A 21,920-nucleotide genomic window follows, 5' to 3' on the forward strand; every position below is an offset into this window, starting at 1 on the left:
TAAAATTTATAATAAAAATGAAAATTTTCAAAAAAATTATTAAGAAACACATATTAATCTAGTCTGATTAAACAGGTAGCAGAAAAGACACAACACATAATTAAGACAAACCTAGTCTGATGTAACAGATGTTTTTTTTTTATAATTGATCAAAATATATACAAATTGGACTAATATATATACGATTCAGTGCAAATTTACAACATAAATAATTTTCTCTTCCACTAATATATTTTTATCTCTTTTTCTAATTCTATGCATTTTTTTTAACTAAATGACACTAACTTAAAAAAACTTTAGCAAGTAATTTTTAATCAAATATTATAGTAATTTTTAATCTAATATTATAGTAATAAAATATTATAGTTGTAACTATGCATGTTGATTGCAGCCATCGTTGTCCTACTTATGTAATCGGTGACCACGTATAAACTGAGGCTCACGCTTCCGCCGGTCATTAGTTGTTGGCACTAAGCAGTGATCCGTCATTGTTCAATGATGACTTCTATTAAATTGATCTCCCCGCAACTTCATTACAAAAGTGTGATTAAAGAGTTATTAACAATTATTCAAATATAATATGCCAATGCTCATATATTCTAACATAATGCAAATATTATTTTTTGTGTGCACGTGTAAACTGTGCACACCCCGTAAATCAGCCCCTGGCCCGAACCCGCATCTCAGCGTCAGTGAGACATATCAAGCTTCAAACGAGAGATTGGATCAAATTCTCCAAATTAATGTAGGAGGATCCCCCATTCTTCAAAGCACCCGCCGCCTTCAGCTTCAGCCCCTGAGCCTTCTTCCTCCTCTCCATCCCTTCGGCCCCTTGATCCATTAACATCCCCAACGCCTTCTTCACCTGTTCCATCCCCACCTCAACCTCCGCCTCTGATTCGCTGTCACCAGCGTTACTGGCGGTCAGGACGTTTTGCGTTGGCTTCGTCACCCCGACGGACACCCCAACGCCAAGCACGTCCACGATTAGCCTCTCGTTGATAAACTGCTCGGCGAAAAAAGGCCAGGTAGCCATAGGCATGCCAGCGACGATGGCCTCCAGAGTCGAGCCCCACCCACAGTGCGTCATGAAGCCGCCGACGGCTGGGTGGGCCAGGATGGCAACCTGGGGCGCCCAACCGCACATTAGGAGGCACTTGCTGCTCGCGATGCCCTCCGCGTCGGTATTCTTGCGTAGCCACTTCTTGACGTCGTCAGGCATGGAGTCAGCGCCCTTGACAACCCACAGGACAGGCCAGGGGCACGAGACCAAAGCCGTGCCGAGCTGCATGAGCTGCGCCGGTGGCATGCGCCCGATACTGCCGAAGCTGACGTACACCACGGACTTGGACTCCTTGGCGTCCAGCCACGCCATGCACCGCCTCGCATCATCGGGCATGGACTGAGGATGGAGACTTGGTGACCGGCACAAGGAGACAGGCCCAACGGCGAGCACCGTTTTGCCAGTCGCCGTCGAGAGAAGCGCCGTGGAGCCGTGCTCCAGCTCCTCGAAGCTGTTCACCACGATGCCATCCGCAGCCATGTCGAACTCCCGCATCCCCTGCAACGCCCTACCAGCGACGGAAGTGGATGGCATGAAATGCGGCGGCAGTTGCCTACTCGACAGCCTACACTGGAACGGCGGCAGGGCTGGGACATCGAACAACTCGTCTGCAGACGTAACCGCCTCATGTGGCCTGTGCTTGTACAGGTACTCGATGCACAGCAAAGCGAACGCGCCAAAACCGTGGTAGACATAGAATGGCACGCCAAGGTCGCGCGCCAAGCCTAGCGTCCACGTCTGGCACATTCCAGAGATGATGCAGCTCGGTCGGCGGGGCGTCTCGCTGCGGAGGTACTGCGCTACCGCCTCGCCGAACCGCATGTTGGCCTTGAAGAAGCAAGGCACCTCAGCTTGAGACCGGAGGAGGTCCAACCTCTCGCAACCCTCGGGCAGGCCGGCGTCCGTGGCCGGGAAGGAGATCGCGGTCACCGTGACCTCTGCACCGTGTGGTGCGGCACGGTCGACACGTCTCTGTGCAATCGCTGCATTGAGTGGCGTCGTGACGATGGTGACCGGCGCTCCATGCGAGGCGAGGAGGCAGCCGAGGTCAGTCATGGGGATGACGTGGCTAATGGTTCCTGTCCATGGGACAAGCACGAAGTGAGGTTTCGTGCTTCCCTCCATTTCCTACCTTATTCGTGCAGCTAAGAAGTAAACTGGATGATCGGTGGCTGTATGCTAAAGGGCTAGCTTGCTTCTTGTGGTCTGTGGCAAGCTGCTGAGCTCGTGCAGTTTTTATATGCAGGTCCCGTGGCAGTGCACTGCGTATGCATAAACGACATGAGCTATGTAATGTCAAAATGAATGATGTATGCCAACTGGGAGAAGAAGAATAACCAGAATTCGTCAAGACTAGTCGTTGAACTCCTCAAAAAAGAAAAGGAAAAAAAGACTAGTCAGCCGTTCGTATATCAGAAGCAGAGCCCAACTGAACACGACGTCCATCCTGGACACGTCCATGATGTAAGGACGTGCATCGCTTGGACAAGGAGACATAACAGCCTTCACAGTCACCCGCGTAATCACTGACGTCGCAAACTTGCTGTGATTATGAAAAGGGCTAGTTGAATATATGTTGTAATGGGAGTCGAAAATTTGTATACGATAATGTTATTGACTTCTCTAAGACCAGTTAGATGTTATGTGGGCTAGGAGCTAGAGCAGAGCGTGGGCTAGGAGTGAGAGCACGTGGAAGCATAGGTGTGGGCCAAAAGCGATGGCAGAATGTGAGAAAGGGCAGGACATAGGAGGATGCCAGAACCACTATTTATTTTTTTAAGTAGTAGAGAAAAGAATGCAATCATACAAGTGGTTACGGACATCTTCGGGTGAAAAAAAGAATCAACCCAGCCCAGCTAGCAAAAAAACAATATATAACGGTGCTACGAACGCCTCCCGTTGCAGCACCACTTGGATGGCTGCTGTCTGTACTCAATGTGGATCTCAAAGTAGTGGATCTTATCCAATTAGCATTGAGTAAATCTCACCGTCCACCGCTTTGTGATCCATATTGAGAATATATAGTGATCATCTTAGATGTTATTGTAGGAGGAGACGTTTATATCATCACTGCATACAATTTTTTTCTACCTAGCCAGCGCTGGCAGTGTCACCTCAGCCTTCCAAGTCAAATTTCTTTGGGCCTAAACCATCTCACAGGCAAATCCAGTGGGGAGCCCACCAAGCCAGGCGCTCGGCTTACATCAAGGTTAAAATAGAAGAACTATAGCACGATTTGAGCCGAAATAATCCGCATGCAGGCGGCAGTGCTTGTCCCTCGTGGGCCGCTGCCAAATGAAGCCATTCGAGTTCGAGTTTTTTTATTTTTATATTTTCTAACATTAATATTTAAATAAATAGTTGTCTACTGTCCTTAAAAGAGCTACAGCTCTTTTAGATGATGAAAATGATGGTAACGTGGTAGCAGAGCCACTTACCACTCTCTCAGAGGGCGGTTAGTCCTTACCGTTCTCTAAGAGGACGGCTAGGCTCCACCTTCCGAGCTCGTCGGCCTTACCGCTTCTTACCACTCACTGAGAGGGCGGGTAGCTCTTATTGCCGCTCTCTTAGGGGCGGTTAGCCCTCCTCCCCCTGCTTAGAATTTTTTTTTTAATTTAACTTTTGTATACATCAATTTGAAAATTAGTGCACATTTATTCGGTAAAAAATGTTAGTTGTGCAAATAGTTGTCAAAACAGCATCACAGAGTGGTTATTGTTTGGAAATTTTGGTTCGATGTAAATTTATTGATATTTGTTTATTTATTTGATATAAAATTGTATGAGTAATTTTTTAGTGAAGTAATGTTGGAAGGATACAAAATCTAATTTTTCAAACAACTGTAGTTGTGAAATATTATTAGCAGAAAACTCGGCACGGAGGTTACATACGTTGACAAATATTACATAGGACACGGAGTTTGTCGTTGGTGCGCGAATGGACCATAACTATAAAGGCATGACGACAACAAATATTGGCATGTATAGTACATCTAAAGACTAATTTAATAGAGTGTCGCTGCTAATCCTAACATGCTTTAGGGAATAAAAATATATCGGGTTATAGTAGATGCTCTCTACTGGGTGTACTTAGGATATTTGCTCTTTCTTAGGGTATCGGGGTCCTCCGCCTTAGCGCAACTGGCTCTCTCTTGCTTTCTTTCACTCTTTGCCACGTGCTCGAGTCATGGCGAGCTCCTCCGCTGCTTTTCTCATATGCTCCTCTTGCCGCTTCAGCCATAGTTCTTCAAGTTATTGCTCGTACCCCCGACGTTCGTACGCTTCCCTCCTCCACCGCATGCTCATGTTGACCCATCGCTTCTTGTCCTTATTTTGCTCCATATCAAGCCATTCTATGAAGTCACAGATAGCTGGAGAAGACTGGACAAATGAAAAAAATATGGGAGATTAGTAAGATAGTGCATGAAATGTATGAAAAGTACCACATGAGTGATCTATATCGCTATACCGGTGGGTACTCATATGATTGAAAGTCCTTGATGTCAACTAGAGGGGGGTGAATAGTCATTTCTGAAATTTTAAACCCAACAGTGTCCGAAGACTCCGACTTAATCCGGATACTCCGGGTTCTGGAGTATCCGAGTTCACCCGGATTATCTGGACTATACAGTAACTTGAAATCAAAGTAAGTTTAAGAGAATCTACTAAAGACTATGAGCTACCACTGTATCTCTAAGATGGATATGTTCTTCTAAAAAATACTCCTGCACTCAAATACTTGCAAGCAACAATATTGAGGTAAATCCTCAAATAACAATCTGAATGAATAACTTGCAAGAAATTAAATGGAGACAAGATTTAAATCCGAAGTTCAGCCACCTCACAAAGAAGTGCCTACGTCTCCGTTGAGGAGCTCACAAAGAGCTGGGTCTTTTCCAACCATGTCCTCACCCAAGCGACCACAAAGATTGAGCTAGGGTTCTTACTCAATTCGTAGGTGATACAAACTCCCCGTGGCACTCCACAACGATTGGGTGCTCTACGGGTGACCTTTTATCGTCTAGAAGCACAAAGCTTCAAGAGAAAAAGATTGCAATTCGCAGCTTGACAAGAACTCAAAATGCTCAAAGATTTTCTTTTTGCTCTTGCTCCAAATCTCACTCCCCAAACCAAACTCACAAATCTTAGCAAAGATTAGGCACTTGAGGGGTTTGGGAGGGCTATTGAATGCTCTAGAGAGAGTGTATGCACTAGTGGTTCAGCCAGCATTGAATGAGAGGGGGTGAAGAGATATTTATACTCTTCTCCCAAAATCTAGCCGTTAATGTGCTATTCAGACAGACTCAGAGTATTCGGGTTCACCGGAGTCTCCGGATAGCACAGAAAACCACGCACCTAACCTGTCAGAACTAGCCGTTACACTGACCCAGAGTATCCGAGTTCACTCGAAGTCTCCGGGTAACACTTTGAGAAAAAACCGGCTAGAACACTAGTTTGGAGGATGCCCAGAAGATCCGAAAGCATCAGGACTCGGAGACTCCGAACCAACTCGGAGACTCCGGCTAAAAACCTTAGCTAATTGAGAGCCTTTCATAGAGTCTCACTCGGAAACTCTGGGACTTAACAGCATCCGGAGTATCTGAACTACCTCGGAGACTCTAGGCTTAAAATTAAATTGAAACCAAGAGCTCTTCTCGGAGACTCACTCGGAGGCTCCGGAACATTTGCACTGTCCGGAGTTTTTGGGCTATCCTGGAGACTCCGGACTCAGAATTAAAGTCAAACCGAGAGCTCTTCACAGAGTCTCACTCGGAGACTCCGGAACACCTACAGAGTCCAGAGTTTCCAGACCAACCCGGAGACTCCAGAATTAGACAATTTTGCCCTATGTTCCCGATGTTCGTGAGTTGTAGTGTCTCTCAAAAATTGGTTTTCACAAAATATTTTGAGCACTGAGACACTACCAACACTACAAAAAGCATCCCTCTTAATAGTACGACATTCCTAAAACTCAAATTCAAGTTAAAAACGAGTTGGACTCTAAGAGTTTCTTCATGTCACTTCTGCTTTCTTTTTGAGGGTCATTGAATCTTTTATCCTTTTTTCAACGGGACTAAAACATGTTCATACATTTGATAAAACCATTAATCCCTTAATCGTTCGTCATCAATTATCCAAAACCCACAAGGGGCCTAGATGCACTTTCAATGTTCCATGTTGAGGATTGTTGTATTGGTAGTTGGCACAGATGAAAAAGCATAGGACATAGATGTAGGAGATGTCCTGGGACTCGCAAAGACTACAAGGGTCGCCACAGAAGTACATCACCGGTTCGACCCCCTGGGGAATTAAAATCCCATAATATTTATTCGATGGGCTTGGTGGAGCTGACGAAGACATTGTAGCTGAGAGAGCTGAGGAAAGAGTAGTCTATTCATAGAAGAGGTTGAGGTTATTTATGGTGCCTGGGGACTAGTGCATGTAAAGAATTGTGCTAGGATAGTACGTTAATATAATAAATTTACCATAATATTGATTATACATAAAGTTCATAAATAGTTCATAGTATAATACGTTAATATAATACACTAACTATATACCCATTGAACTGAACGAATGAAATGGAAATGTAAAAATAAATAAATTATCGTGGCTGGCATTTGCATAGTTCTTAGTGCATAGATGTTGAAGACCTAGATCATCTAAAGATGGTAGAGGAAAGTGCCGATGCAAATTAGTGAAAGAATGCAAGTTGTGCCAGTCAATGCTACCAGAGTAAGATGATTGTCATCTCTGAGGTGGTGATAGAAAATTGTAAGGATAGGTACTAGCAAATCCACCATCGTTTTCAGGGTCATCAATGTCCTTCGAAGATGGAGATCTCGGAGAGAGGGGTCGTTGTGGCATGAAATCATCATCGTCATGATCAGCTTGAGCTATCACGGTAGTAGCATGTCCTATTTCGTTGCTAGTTGTACGCCATCTCAATGTGGTGCGTGAACGTCCTCTTGAAGTATTCCTTGAACCTTCTCCTATATTGCTGCTGGAACGTCGAGGCATTGGGGCATGAAATCATCATCCTTATTGTCCTCGTTATTTTCTGGATGAGTAGTAGAGGACACCCATGTACTCCTTAGGTTCGCTGACCTCGTCATCTTTTACGTGAACTAGGCATCAAACCCCTGCCGAAGAACATATACATCGCCAAGAAGTTTGGGATTTCTTTGTTGATCAACTCTGCGTCTTCTAGGAATGCCTAACGTAAAAGAGGAGCATTCGAATAAATAAAAAAAAGATAAGTGGGGTGACTAAATACAAAATGACAAACCTGAATATGGGATGTATACTGATTGGGCAACATCGTTATCCTTCTTTGCTTCTAGAGAAACCTAGCACTGAAGGATGGTAGGCTAGTTCGTGCACCCTGTAGTACCTTTGACGCCGCTCGTGCAATAGGGCTCTAAGGTCATCGGTGGTTACATGTTAGAGCGGAGCGGTTAATACAGAACACAAGGGTTTTGCATACAAGTTGGACATGACTTGGATTATGTTGTTCTCCTTGAAAGGATCATCATTCCCTTCACGCACAACCTGCAATGAGATATTAAGTGCTATATCGATTGTTGTAGGTATCCATGGAAAGCTTGTACTAGAAGATCCCGTCATAGATTTATTGATCTGGGCCTGCAACGTTCTGCCTCTGCACCAAAGCACACATCCTTAAATATTTAAGAAACATTAAACTAGTACTAAATATCACAATTAATATGTAACAATGCTTAAGAAGTAACTAATAAATAAAGTTGTGTGCCATAATTATTTGCCAAACAATAAATAAATTAAAAATAATTATATTAACAATATAACAAATAAGACATAGTAGGGATTACTATGACATTAAAATGAATAATATATGTTTCGTGAACAAGTACAAGTGCACCAATGGAAGGAGTGGTCTATCTATGTCCGAGGGTGGGGTTATTTATGGCGTGTCTAAAGCATGAGTCACGATAGAGGTGTTGTTATTTCATCGTTAAAGCTGAGTCGTGTGGTCACTTCGTGTTTAAAGCCCGACTCACAATAGAGGTGTTGTCATTTCATGCTTAAAACTTAGTCGTGTGGTCACTTCGTGTCTAAAGTGTAGGTCACGACAGAGATGCTGTGCTGGCAATAGGGAGTTATCATTTCATGCTTAAAGCTAAGTTGTGTGGTGGAGATGAAGTACTCGGTCTGTATGCACTGTAGTAAATGGTGAATGCATTGGATGCCAACTTGAAGTGAGAGGTCAGTGGACGCTGAGTAGTTGGCAGCATGTAGCCACATCGCTCATAAAAGGTGGCAGCATGCGGTCACATCGCTCAGAAAAGGCGGTGTCATCCATATATGAGAAGCCACTACCATGTGGTTACATGGGATTAAGAAATGCATTAATGACATGATAAGTAGTACATAGAAAGTAAACACGTCTGAATATGTAAGAGTAGTTCGCGAATCAAAGATGCATCATTAAACAACATGTAAGTTACAAAAGCAAAGGTAAAATTCTACTGTTGTCTACCCCACTGTCGTCTCCCATTCCCACCATCATGGTATCATAGCCGTTGCTGTTGGTTCACCCTCATGTGGCCCATAGACTAGGTCAGGGCATCCAGTGGACGAACCTGCCTGGTAGGCCTCATAGCAATCACAGGTGTCGAGGAGTCTTCCTAGGTCTGCTGCGTCGGTAGTGGAGCACTAGACAACTGGGGCCACGTGACGACGTCATAGTCTGGTGTGCCCCCGAAGAAGTCCCTCACGAGGTCGAACGGGGGGGTCTAACCCAGGCTCATCCTCCTAACACGGGTATGATCACTACGATGGTGCCACTGTCGTCCATGCATAATCACTCGAGGGGCTTGTGAACACATGAATTTATTAAATATGGTAAATGTGGAAATAAATGTACTAGTATAAATGCAATATTATACCTGTATGGTATGCAGGTGCAGCAGTAGAAGGTCAGGCATGAGTGCTGAAGTAGGGTGTGACCGGTGGAGGTCCAAAGGGTGGAGGTTTGAACGGTGGAGGTCCAAAGGGTGGAGGTCTGAACAGTGGAGGTCCGAACGTTCGAGGTGCAGATGAAGATGTCCCAGCTTTATCACCGTAGTAACATGGAGACAGATGATTATATTAGATATACTATTGAATATATTGAATATGACAGTATATTAGTGCCCATTACCTGAGAGGCATTCGAACGGTGAAGGTTTTGGCACAGGCCATGGTCTAGGTGTCAGGGTCGGTAAGTGTGTAGGTGCATCTAATATATATTTTAAAAGTAATGCATCAGTAACAAAAGAATATTGCTAACTGTCGTGCGTATGAAAAATGCGTACCAGAGGTCGTGGTCGATGTGATAGTGTGGATGCCAGTCCCGATGGAGGTCATTGCACGTCGTACCTCGTGGACGACTCTGCATGGATCCCATTGGACCTGGAAGGAGCACCGATGACATGCGGTGGATCGACATGAGGTAAGCCTCAGGGCTCATACGATCTTGTCGAAAACCCACTTGACAAATCCCACTACATCCGCCGCACTAAGCTGAATGGACCCGTCCTCCTCGGGTTCCCCATACCATTCCTTAGGGTACGAGGACTGGTCCACAATGGGCCAACAGATCATGAACCGCTCGTATGACTACAATTGCAGCAACAGTGGGCACCTAGCAAATGTGGCATGTGGCTCTTTCTTCGTGCACACGTCACACAAGGCTTAATACGTCACCGCCAGGACAGCGGAGGCCCAGCTTAACTGGGGGACATCATTGGGCTATGCATCTGCGATCCCCTCATGTACAGAATAAGGGTCCTCGACACCAGGTGGCATTGGCCGCTGGTGAACAAAACTTAGCCGAATAACTAAAGTAGGTAGGACTCCAAGTGCCTTGAGACTGAGTATACACCAGTGTCCAGGTGCATGTATGCAAGCTCGAAGTAATGTAAATGATGATGAGTAAAATATCTTGCAAATCGTAAAGTAAAATGGAAAGATACTTAGAACTGGAGGATCCACTTCGCCGTGAGCCCTCGCGGATTTGACAAGAACTCGGGCACATAAGCAGGTGCGTTGTCCATCCGCTGAACAAGGGTGAACCGCGCGAGCATGACATTCATCTAGTCTGCATCCACATCGACAACTCCAACTGCGGCTCCGGCGCAAGGTAAGCCTAACAGGTAGAGTACGTCCTGCAACGTCGAAGCTATCTCGCCACATGGGAGGTGGCAAGTGTAAGCCTCAGGCCTCCACCAGTCGACTAATACAACGATCAGCGAGCGATCAAAATAGAATCACCTCGCGGCTGCCTCAGGGTTCTCTGTCACTCGGGCCTTCATGAAATGACATAGCGGTTGGAGTACATATACTGCCAACCTGTACCATTTGGAATATTAAATGAATGTAGAGCATACAATAAATAAATAATCAGGCACATACGCAGCTAACTCGTGACATACCGGTGCTTCCAGCGACCATCGATCATAACTAGCTCCCCGAGGCCACGTGGTCAGAAAACTCCTAACTCTATCTGGTGAACGGCATACAAAAAGTTACGGTGCTTCTTGTCCACTGCAGTGTCAAGAAGCTCGGGGTCGGTGGGTGTGCCATTTCTGTATTGAAACCAAATATAAATATTATGTTATATGAACATATTACATATACACATAGTTACATGAACACGATATAACATATAGGTGCACAAAGTTACATGAACATATTCTAACATATAGATACACAATCAAATACAAATTTAAGGTCCAAATACAATGTACATATGTAAGGCGAAAACCTTACAAATATAACATCGAGATACTAACACATTGACACTTGACTGCCTTCATGACCCCATCTAAACACCAGGTGCATTTTTCAAACAGTACTTGTATTTGTGACTTGCTTCATCGGACTTACTACATCGCTTCACCCATGGACCCGCCTCGGGTTCATCCATATCATTCTGAATCCGCTGAGTTTGTCGACATCCCGGTGTGTACTTCATCTTCTCTTTGTCTACAAGAAGATTCGCGAGGGACATCAATCACTTATAAATGTATTAACAATGTCGTAGCCATAAAGCTCATGGTACTAAGTGTTCAATATCTGATCCTTCATAAAGTAGGGGGAGACATATTTTTGGGGTAGCATATTGTGCTTCCCACATGCAGCTATGACGTGTGTACAAGGTCTATGTAGCAATTGTGGCTTCTAGCACATACAGATGCATATTTCAATCCTAAGCACGTACTCTTGCACATGACGCTCACGTCTGCCACCCCTACGACCCTTATACCGGCAAAAGACACTGTACATATGCTCCATAATTTCCTCCTGATTTGTGCGGTGCATATATACCTTATTTGTGGCATTTCTCTATGTACTCACATAGCATCGATCCATACAACATATGGTTATCTGTCATTGCCTTTGAAACAGCTACGAAGTGATCAATGAAATATCCGCAAGTTCCATGCTGAATATCTTCAATAATTTCAACAAGTTGGAGGGACCTCATACCCCGTATAACCCAGTTGTAGATCTCAGCAAGATTAGTTGTCATTATCCCATACTTGCCCCTCTAGTGTCGTACATCAATGCCCATTTCTCTCTTGGCTCATTTTGTATCCACTACGAAAAGTTCCTAACAGTTGACCCTGACCTACTTACTATCTGGAGAGTATCTGTTGGGATGGATTCAAGAGCAACTGTCCTATCTCCGGTGTCTTCTACCTCAGTTATCTGCTTTGTCGTTAGTTCATCTAGTCTTGCCCATAGTGCGTTGAACTTTTTTGCTAGTTTTGGCTGCATAATTTCTTGAGAAGACTCATCAAGTCCTTATTTTTGAATTGTCTATAAAAGTTTGCACCTATATGACTCATGCACCACCTGCTCTTCAAGTTGGCCCACTTTGCTCTTACACACCGTCGAACACTGCCATATTGTATATCAAGCAAAGCTTGCAACAGCCTTGCATGTCTATCATGAATCAAACATACATCAGACCAATCCAGAATAATAGCATGCTTGACCCACTCAAGGAACCAATACCAGCCCTCCCCGTTCTTACTCTCCACGAAGGCAAACCCTAGTGGCATAACTTGTTTGTTCCCGTCTACCCTAATTGCAGACAATATCTGTCCTTCATACTTCCCAATGAGGAACGTCCTGCCTAAGGAAATGATGGGACAACAGTGCATAAATGCCTAGATGGTTGCCGCAAATGCAAAGAAAGCACGTTGCAATACTCGCTTTCCAGGCTTCTCACTCGACGGGTAATGCTTGATGTCAAAGTAACTTCCAGAGTTTCTCGCGCATATTATGGCTAGTTGATGTGGTAAGTTATCATATGAATTTTCATATGTCCCAAACCTCATCTCAATATCCTTCTATTTCGCCCACCATGCCTTGGCATAGTTTATTGTATATTGGAATATTTCCTCAATAGTACGGATTATTAATCGTGGCTCATACTTTAGGTTGTCCATAATCTCTCGATACATAACATTGGCAATAAAAGCAGATGACAGGTTTCGATAGGAGAACTCTATTTCATCAATGTGACAGTTATGCTCCCTAACTATTGAGCACTCCTAGTGGTCAACCCACTTCCCCCTGAATGCATGCACTCGCTATGGACAATCAGGAACCAAACACTAGACCTCGTATTTCCTTTTGCTCAACTTCACAACCTAGAATTGCCTCCAAAAAGACGGTGACTAGAATTTTACTGCATGAATAACAACCTCCTTACTAGGGTATATAGTACCCTAGTACACCTTGTTCTCATGATATTTCCAAGGTGTTCGATGACCCTCATTGACCAATAGCTTTGAAGATTCCTAATTTCTCCACACTCTAGGAACATGAGCATTTCTCTCCTCGTTGAATGAATCCTCATCGGCAATGGCTTCCTCCAACTCATGATGCTCCCTCTCCGTCTCTTCAATTATGCTAGGGATTTACTCCCCCTCATTGGCTACACCCCTCGGTTGCATCTCCCACACATCCAAAACATCTTGCTCGTCCCCCACAGTTATTGAGTCTGCTTCATCCACCACCGATTGAGCTGTTCCTGCTACTGCTTCCCCAACGTTTATATCTATTGGATCCTTCTGTTACGCCTCATGTAGCAGCACAAGAGGAAGACCACGTTCACATGCAATATCTAAATACTACCTCCAAGTAAATGTCGCATTAATTGGGAAGAGCTCCTCAAAGTACCCCTAAATAGCACAGCTTAATACAGTTCTCAGCTTAAACTCATGTTGCTTGGGATCCGGTTGAAAATAGCGCATTTGCCACTTGCACACACCCACTATGGTATCTTCATTGGCTCTACTAAGTCCCTTGACGACATGCTGAAATTCAGAGAGATCTACACCGCTTGGACTATAACCAATCTGACCTTCACCATAATATATTTGAAAATATAGCTTATCGGATATCCCTGGAAACATCAAAAAATATGTCCAATGTTAATACAGGAAAATTATACTTCTCATTAACAAACTCTGACAAAATTCCCAGAACCAATGATCACCTAACAATACGTTTAGTTCACTACAATCAATATTGCTCTTAAGAAAACTAACCAAACCCACTAATTTACCATCGGTCTACTTAATAAAGTTTCTAATTATCCATAATTATAACATACATCATCATTCTATAAAATCTAGATAATCGATACTACCATACTCTAAATACCACTATCCATTTGATGGCTATCCTACCATGTTGAAATAGATCTTTAAAATATACTATAAAAGACAAAAGCATCATTTTCTGATTACCGGACTATCCGGTGCACATCACTTCATCACCGGACTATCCGGTGAGTTGTCTTCAGCCAACCGAGCCAATGCAACCCTCTCTGGAAATAATGCTCTGGTGTTACACAATCTTCATCACCGAACCATCCGTTGGGTTGAACTTCATTCTACTTCTTTGCACTGTTTATTATCCAGTGTTTTGTCCTGTGTTCATTTAATCCACACCGGACCATCCGATGGGTTGAACCTTCGATCTTTAGCGGTTGCATCCTTCTATGGTAATAATGCTCCAATGCATTCATCCTTCTAATCACCAGACTATCCAGTGAGACATATTCTTCAGTACAGCACATTCTCTGAAAGAATTGCTCCGGTGAACACTTTGCTCAAACACTAGACCTTCTGGTGAGGTCTTCAGACCTCTTTCGCATTTGACAAATATACTCCGGTGAGTTCACATACCCAAAGCACCAGACCATCCAGTGAGGTAAATCTTTATGAGACTTCTCCAATTCAGTCCAACTTTGTCCTGGCTGCGGTGGCTTCCTTATGTATTGCATCCATGAGACCTACTAACATATATTCTTGACAAATATGTTAGTCTCATTTACTATATTGTCATTAATCACTAAAATCATAACCATGGCCTAATGGGGCCATTTTTGCTACAAAGATCTCACCGGAAGAACCGGTGCTTGAGCAGAATGCTCAAGGGAACACTTCTTCCAGAGAAGGTGTTGTGTTCAAGAATGAAGGTTAAGCCTCATCGGATAGTCCGGTGATCAGTGGGAGTTGCACCGAAGCATTTTCAGAGAAAAAAAGAGAATGCTCAACCCACCAGATAGTCCGGTGTTGAGAAGGATGCAACCACTGAAGATCGAAGGTTCAACCCATCGGATGGTCCGCTATGAATGGAATGAACACTGGACAATACACCAGTTAATGAATAGTACAATGAGGCAGAACAAAGTTCAACGCAACGGATGATCCGGTGATAAAGGTTGTGCACACCAGACTATTATTTTTAGAAAGGGTTGCATTGGCTCGGTTGGCTGAAGTCAACTCACCGGATAGTCCAGCGATTAAGTGATATGCATCGGATGCATATACTATAGCAATTTACACAGAGAATAAAGAAAGGCTCGGATGGCTCGGGATGACTTACATGATAGTCTGGTGATAGAGATGAAGTATACACCGGAGTATCCGGTGTTCATAGATGCTTGAGTGGGGTTCCTGAAAGTGCATCTAGGCCCCCTAAGTGGGTTTTGGCTTATTGATGACAAAACGATTAAGGAACTAATATATTTATCAAAGCTATGAACAGGTTTTAGTCTCAATTGGGGAGACTCACGACGATTGACGCCCCTTGAAAAAAAAAAGAGAAGCGGTGTGTAGTACTCAATAGGATTTAAATTGTTCTATCTTTGAAATTGAGTCTAGGTTAACCGTACTATTAAGAGGGTTGTAATTGTTAGCTTTTATGGTGTCTCAATGCTCAAAATAACCTATTAGAATCAATATTCGAGAGACACATTCACCCACGGACACTGGAAAAAAAAAGGCAGTGTGTACTGAGTCTGGAGTCTCCGGTGTTCACCGGATACTTCGATACTCAGTGTGTTAGGCCAAAGTCTCCGAGAAAGACTCCACCAGAAGAGCCTCAGTTCCGAATATTTTTAATTATCTGGAGTATCCGGTAGTGTGTTAGGCCGGAGTCTCAAAGAGAGACTCCGCTTAGAGTGCCTCGGTTAAGCTTTTATTTTTAAGAGAAAAAGACCGGAGTCTCCGGTGTTCACCGGATACTCCGGGAAGAAATTTTTTTTGGCCGGAGTCTCCAAGAGAGACTCCGCCAAGAGTGCCTTGGTTAGCATTTAATTTAAATGACCGGAGTCTCCGGTGTTCACCGGATACTCCGGTACTTGGAGAGGCCGGACAGTCCGGCAAGTCTCCGGACTATTTCTTCGTGGTGACTAAGTCTGGCCCGGAGACTCCGGTGTTCACCGGATACTCCGGGCAGTTCAATAGAACCGTAACGGCTAGTTCTGACACGGTTCTGAGCACGTTTTGGATTTCAGGCCGGAGACTCTGGTGTTCAGCGGATACTCCAGGGTAGGTATGTCAGAACAGTAACGACTAGTTTTTTAGGGTGAGCTATATATACCTGCACACCCCCTAGCATTTATTGCTTGCTGTTACTGCTGAGCTCCACTTTCACAAAGCTTCCCAAGAGCATTTAAAAGCCCTCCAAACATCTCTAGTGCTTAGTTTTGCGCCAAATTTGAGAGATTGTGTTTGGAAGTGAATTTGAGTCATTGAGCATTGAGTTTATCATCGAACATACATTGTGATCATTTCTCTTGGAGCCTTGTGCTCCTAGACGACAAGACGTCGCCCGTAGAGCACCCAATCATTATGGAGTGTCACGGGAAGTTTGTAATTGACATCGACTTGAGTAAGAAAATCTAGTTTGATCTTTGTGGTCGCTAGAAGAAGATATGGTTGGAAATGACCCGGCTCTTTGAGAGCTCCTCAACGGAGACGTAGGCACATCTTTGTGAAGTGGCCAAACTCCTGAATAATTTCTTATCTCATCACTTGTGCAAGTTTTACTAGTTATGTAGTTTTAGGATTTTTCCCATATATTAGTTTTTGTGATCATCTTGCTATTAACTCTTGTTGTTTAAGCTTTGTACTGATAATAGCACTAGTATTATCTTTTAGTCCTTAGTTTTACTTGCTTAGCTTCAGTTGTTCTCGAGTTCCTGTATAGACCGGATATTTCGGCCTAGACCAGATACTCCGGACAGACCGGAGTATCCGACCTTCACCAGAGTATCTGGCATCTGTTTAATCCGCTGTTTAGTTTTAATTTTAAGAAAAGCCTATTCACCCCCCCCCCCTCTAGGCAACTTTAGTACATTCAATTTCAACGGCTAGTTTGTAAGAGTGTACTTACCGGATGATTCGATGTTAGTACTATTGTTCTCACCGGATCATCCGGTGTTAACAACTTTTCAGAGTCGTTAGGTTAACGGCTAGTGCGTGGGTTTGAGGCTACATCCCTCTCCTCTCCTCCCCTATCTTCCTTTATTCTAGATTTAAATTGCTATTTTGGCTGATTTTCAGCCATTTTATAGTGTGTGGCTAGTGGGGGGTGGCGCGGGTGTGGGGGGATAACCGCACCTGTCGGAGGGTGAACTCCTGTCGCAGGGATCCCGAGAGACCCCTTTTTAGAGATTCGGCCGGGGGGATGATCCTGGATAAGCTTGTTTGGGAAATAAGCGGGAACGGAAACAAATGCGATGGCTGGTGGGGGATGATCGCCCTAATGCGAGAAAAATGGGTGCACCGGGGTTTAGACAGGTTCGGGCCGCACGGAGGCGTAACACCCTACTCCTGTGTGAGCGCTATATTTATCCTTGAAGGGAATTCTTCAAGGATGTATCTGGTTCCAAGGGGAGAGCCGTTTACAAAGAGCTTGAGGCTCTTGTGTTCTAGCTTGGCTTGAGCTGGTTCGAGCGTCTACGTCCTCTTCTTCACACACTTCCGGTCCCCTTTTACGTGTTCTCCATCCTTTCCTTTTATAGGCGCGCCGACCTCAACATATCCTGAATGGGAAAGAGGGGATGCGAATGCCAAGGTGCCATGGAGAAAGGCGTAATCATTTCGTCTTGGCGAAGTGACAGGGGCGGTGGAGAAATGCGGCGCGCATCCGATCACCCGCCACTGTGGAAGCCCTCGGGCGCCATAAAGGGGGCCCACCGGGCAGCCTCAGAGGTGCCCGGTGCGCCCACCCTGTCTTGTTCTTCTGCCAGGGCAGGGTGGCAGGCGGAGCGCTTTGATTCTGGCAACATTATCCCGAGGCACCCGGATGAAACGGGACGGGACCCGTGCATTTAATGGACCCACGCCCCCCTGCCAGGGCATGGCAGGGTCTGACACGGGGGCGTGGGCAGCTGAGAATGTCAGGATGTCAGGATGTCAGGCCGCGCGTGCCTATTAAATGTGGCATTGGGCCTTTGACTGGCTGACACCCCGACGATGGGACCCTTCGGGTCGTCGAATGATCTTGAGTGAACCTTCGGGGAACCGGGTCCTCGGGGGCTGCCACGTGTAGCCCCGAGCACTCTCTCCCGAGCACTTCGGTGAGACCTTTCGGGGAACCGAGTCCTCGGGGGCTGCCACGTGCAGCCCCGAGCACTCTCTCCCGAGCACTTGGGTGAAACCTTCGGGGAACCGAGTCCTCGGGGGCTGCCACGTGCAGCCCCGAGCACTCTCTCCCGAGCACTTGGGTGAGGCCTTCGGGGAACCGAGTCCTCGGGGGCTGCCACGTGCAGCCCCGAGCAATCACTCCGGAGCACTTGGGTGAAACCTTCGGGGAACCGAGTCCTCGGGGGCTGCCACGTGCAGCCCCGAGCACTCTCTCCCGAGCACTTGGGTGAGACCTTCGGGGAACCGAGTCCTCGGGGGCTGCCACGTGCAGCCCCGAGCACTCTCTCCCGAGCACTTGGGTGAGGCCTTCGGGGAACCGAGTCCTCGGGGGCTGCCACGTGCAGCCCCGAGCACTCTCTCCCGAGCACTTGGGTGAGACCTTCGGGGAACCGAGTCCTCGGGGGCTGCCACGTGCAGCCCCGAGCACTCTCTCTCGAGCACTTCCTTCCCGATATTTGGGCTCTGCGGATCATCGGGGAACTGGGGTGCTCGGGGACCAGAGGCGGCGGCCCCGAGCACCTTCTCCCGGGACTTAGCTTCTTCTTATCTTGCAGGGTGGTGACATGTGGCGGATGGACGGCCTGGTCTCGGGACTTAGGGACCCCTGGTTCCGAATACACCAACAGCACCCTAAGAGGATGGAAAGGGGGGCTACCCGCCCTCTCAGTGGGTGGTAAGGCTGGTGGACTCAGGGGGTGGGGCCTAGCCGCCCTCTCAGAAAGCGGTAAGGACTAACCGCCCTCTGAGAGGGCGGTAAGGAGCTCCGTTGTCACGTTGTCATCCTTACTGCCCTCTGAAAGGGTTGCAACCCTTTAAGAGGGCGGTAGACGTCTATTTGTGCAAATATTATCATCATGGGTCTATTTATTTAAATATTAATGTTAGAAAATATAAAAACTCTTCAAGTTCAGTCGTTCACGCGCCATGGACGGAGGAGGCAACATGGGCCCATTAACCAAGACACCAAATCGCAAGCCTACAACCGGCAGAGGTAGGGAAAACGATGGCGAATTCTCGATCTCAACAAGCCGGCATGATCGCTGGCCGGAGCCGACAGGCGATCGGTGAGGTTCATCGGGTTCAGCCGTACGGCGCGGCACGTCGAACAACATCACCCATGATCTAGTACAAGACAACACTGCATTGCAACAGATATGTCGAGGTATGCTGTCCAATTTTGTTCTAAATTTTGTTTTGCCTGCGCAAGTTATCCGAACTTTTTTTTATGAACAAGGGTTGATGCAACATTTCAGAGGACTTTGTATGGGAATTGGAGGAGATTTGTGATAAGGTGTCACTACCTCTCCTTTTGGGAGGGGACTTTAACATCATTAGAGAGTTTTAGGATAAAAACACTACCAGCATTGATAAGTATTTGATGCACCTCTTTAATAGCTTCGTGTGGAAATTTCATTTAAGGGAAGTGAAAAGAGGAGTCAAGTATACCTAGACCAATAAACAACTTACCCCTATTATGGTGAACTTAAACATATTTCTTATGTCAAGTGACTTGGAACAACACTTCCTCTTATGTTATGCGTGGAGCCTAACTAGGGTTCGTTTAGATCACAATCCTATTTGTTTGGACTCAGAGGAAGCTGGAGTACAGAGATGCGAATACTTCACCTTTAACAGATAATCACTCTTAGCTGACAACTTCAAGGACCTTGTTGTTCAACATTGCTACAGATGTCCTAGGTGTGATGATGGATAAAGCTTCAACCAAGGGCTTGATCAAAGGGGTTTTAGATCACCTGATTCCAGGTGGGATCACCCACATACAGTATGCTGATGACACAATCCTGATGATTGATGACTCTTATAGCTCTATCCTCAATCTCAAGATCATCATGTACTACTTTGAGTGTCTATATGAACTTAAGATTAATTTCCACAAAAATGAGGTGTTTGCGTTTGGAATGGAACAGGTTGAACAAGAAAAGGGTGGCAAACATGCTCAATTGTAAACTGGGGCAGCTACCTTTGAAGTATCTGGGAATTCATATCTCTGACCACCACTTAGAAATGCTGCTTCTACTGAGGTGTTATAAGAAGTAATAAAAAGATTAGACCCATAGAAGGGCAAAAACCTTACCTATGGGGATAGGTTGACTTTGACAAACTCCTGCCTCACTAGCTTACCTGTGTACACCATGGGATTCTATCTCCTCCGCAAGGGGATACACAGGAAAATGGATATTGTAAGGTCAAGATTCTTTTGGAGAGGGACTGAGGATGTGAACAGATACCATATGGCTAAATGGGTAGTCATATATAGGCCTAAAGATTATGGGGGTCTTGGCATTATAAATACATTGATAATGAATGAGTGTCTCCTAGTCAAATGGATTTGGAAGCTTGTCTCTGGATCTAAAGATACTTGGCATAAGTTGCTCAAGGCCAAATACATGTCAGATGGTAACTTCTTCACATCCAAGCAGAGGAACACTTCTCAGATTCTAAAGGCCTTACATAAGGTCAAACATTTATTCTAATGGGGAGATATTTATAAGGTTAACAATGGCTATAAAGTTTCATTCTGGAGGGATGTGTGGCTAGGAGAGACTCCTCTAAACACCAAATTTCCTGACTTGTTTGACATGTGTGCTGATCCAGAAGCTATAGTTTCTGATTGCTGGGGCCACAATGAGTGGGAGATTCAATTTAAAACGACACTAACGACAAATGATTAGATCCAATGGGAGGATCTATCACACAAGCTGCAGAATGTCCACTTGAATGAGAATGAGGTGAAATTGTTTGAGCTCTGGACAAATCAAAGAGATTTACCACCAAATCTTTGTATAGGTTCCTAATTTTTGAAGAGGTGTCATGCAAGAGGGCAAAGACACTCTGGGCCTATAAGATTCCACTGAGAATTAAAGTTTTCTTGTGACAAATGCTTCACAACAAACTCCCAGTGGCCACTTCCCTCAAAAAGAGGGGTTGGAAAGGAGATAGGAATTACTGCCTGTGTAATAGACCTGAAGATGTTAACCACATCTTCTTTGGATGTGTGTTGGCACAATTCACTTGGAGTGCTTTACGGGATACCTTTAGCTGGAATGGGTTCCCCCCATTTCGATAACTGAATTATGGGCAAGCTGGCTTTCAAAGAAATTCAAAACCTCGCAAAAACTAGGGTTGTTTCTTTTTGCAGGGACTGCTTGGGCTTTGTGGCGCACATGGAACACCATGGAGATCAAGCAGAAATTCCCCAACAAGCATGCGGAAGTGCTGACACTTGTTATATCATTCGTGTAGAAATAGAGTATCATTTTCAAAGAAAATGACAAAGTTAAGGTGGGAGATGCCTCGAATTATGTCAGGGAGTGGCTGCAAAGGTTTACTCCGACTGAGAGGCCCGCTACTGATGTATGTGAGCTCTTAATTGGTGGCCTAGCTTTCCTATATAACGAGTTGCCTTATATTTGATCACTGGTACCTCCTGATGATGATGAGGCACCCTGTATATTTCATATTGCGGTTCTTATGGGCTCTTGTGCTTTCTGTTTCGTTGGTATCCCTAGCTGTTAATTGGCTAGTTCTTTTTCCTTTAAATATCTATGTAAACCTGTTATTTAGCTTTTAATACAAGCTGAGGTTATCTCTATTAAAAAAAATGAACAAGGGTGACCGACGTGATGCTGAGAGAGCTTAGCATGCCACAATTATGAACGAGAACTAAATGGTGCTAAGGGAGTGAACTTATCTACGTTAGCTTGTAAAAGTGTGGTAACGAATCATATAGCCATTTTGAATATCCGGCAAAGGGTAAGGACGTATGAAGCTTATATTGTAGCAGACACGAATGCACCTAGATGCATATCACGCTATCTATATATTACTCCACTCACAGAGCTACAGTGCCTGAAA

The 21,920-nt window shown here is 45.0% G+C and overlaps 1 protein-coding gene across 1 annotated transcript; it reads right to left on the reverse strand.

Annotated features, from left to right (window-relative positions):
- Positions 1–526: 526 nt before the first annotated feature.
- LOC133923577 (UDP-glycosyltransferase 73C6-like) lies at positions 527–2,256 on the reverse strand. The gene has a single exon (XM_062368858.1). The coding sequence runs from the start codon at positions 2,186–2,188 to the stop codon at positions 710–712; it is 1,479 nt and encodes a 492-aa protein (XP_062224842.1). The 5' UTR covers positions 2,189–2,256; the 3' UTR covers positions 527–709.
- Positions 2,257–21,920: the final 19,664 nt, after the last annotated feature.

The sequence above is a fragment of the Phragmites australis genome, chromosome 7, assembly GCF_958298935.1.
Source record: "Phragmites australis chromosome 7, lpPhrAust1.1, whole genome shotgun sequence".
NCBI classification, from domain to species: Eukaryota; Viridiplantae; Streptophyta; class Magnoliopsida; order Poales; family Poaceae; genus Phragmites; species Phragmites australis.

Coding starts and splice junctions, on each gene's coding strand:
- LOC133923577 (XM_062368858.1), bottom strand. CDS start 2,188: ATGGAGGGAAGCACGAAACCTCACTTCGTGCTTGTCCCATGGACAGGA.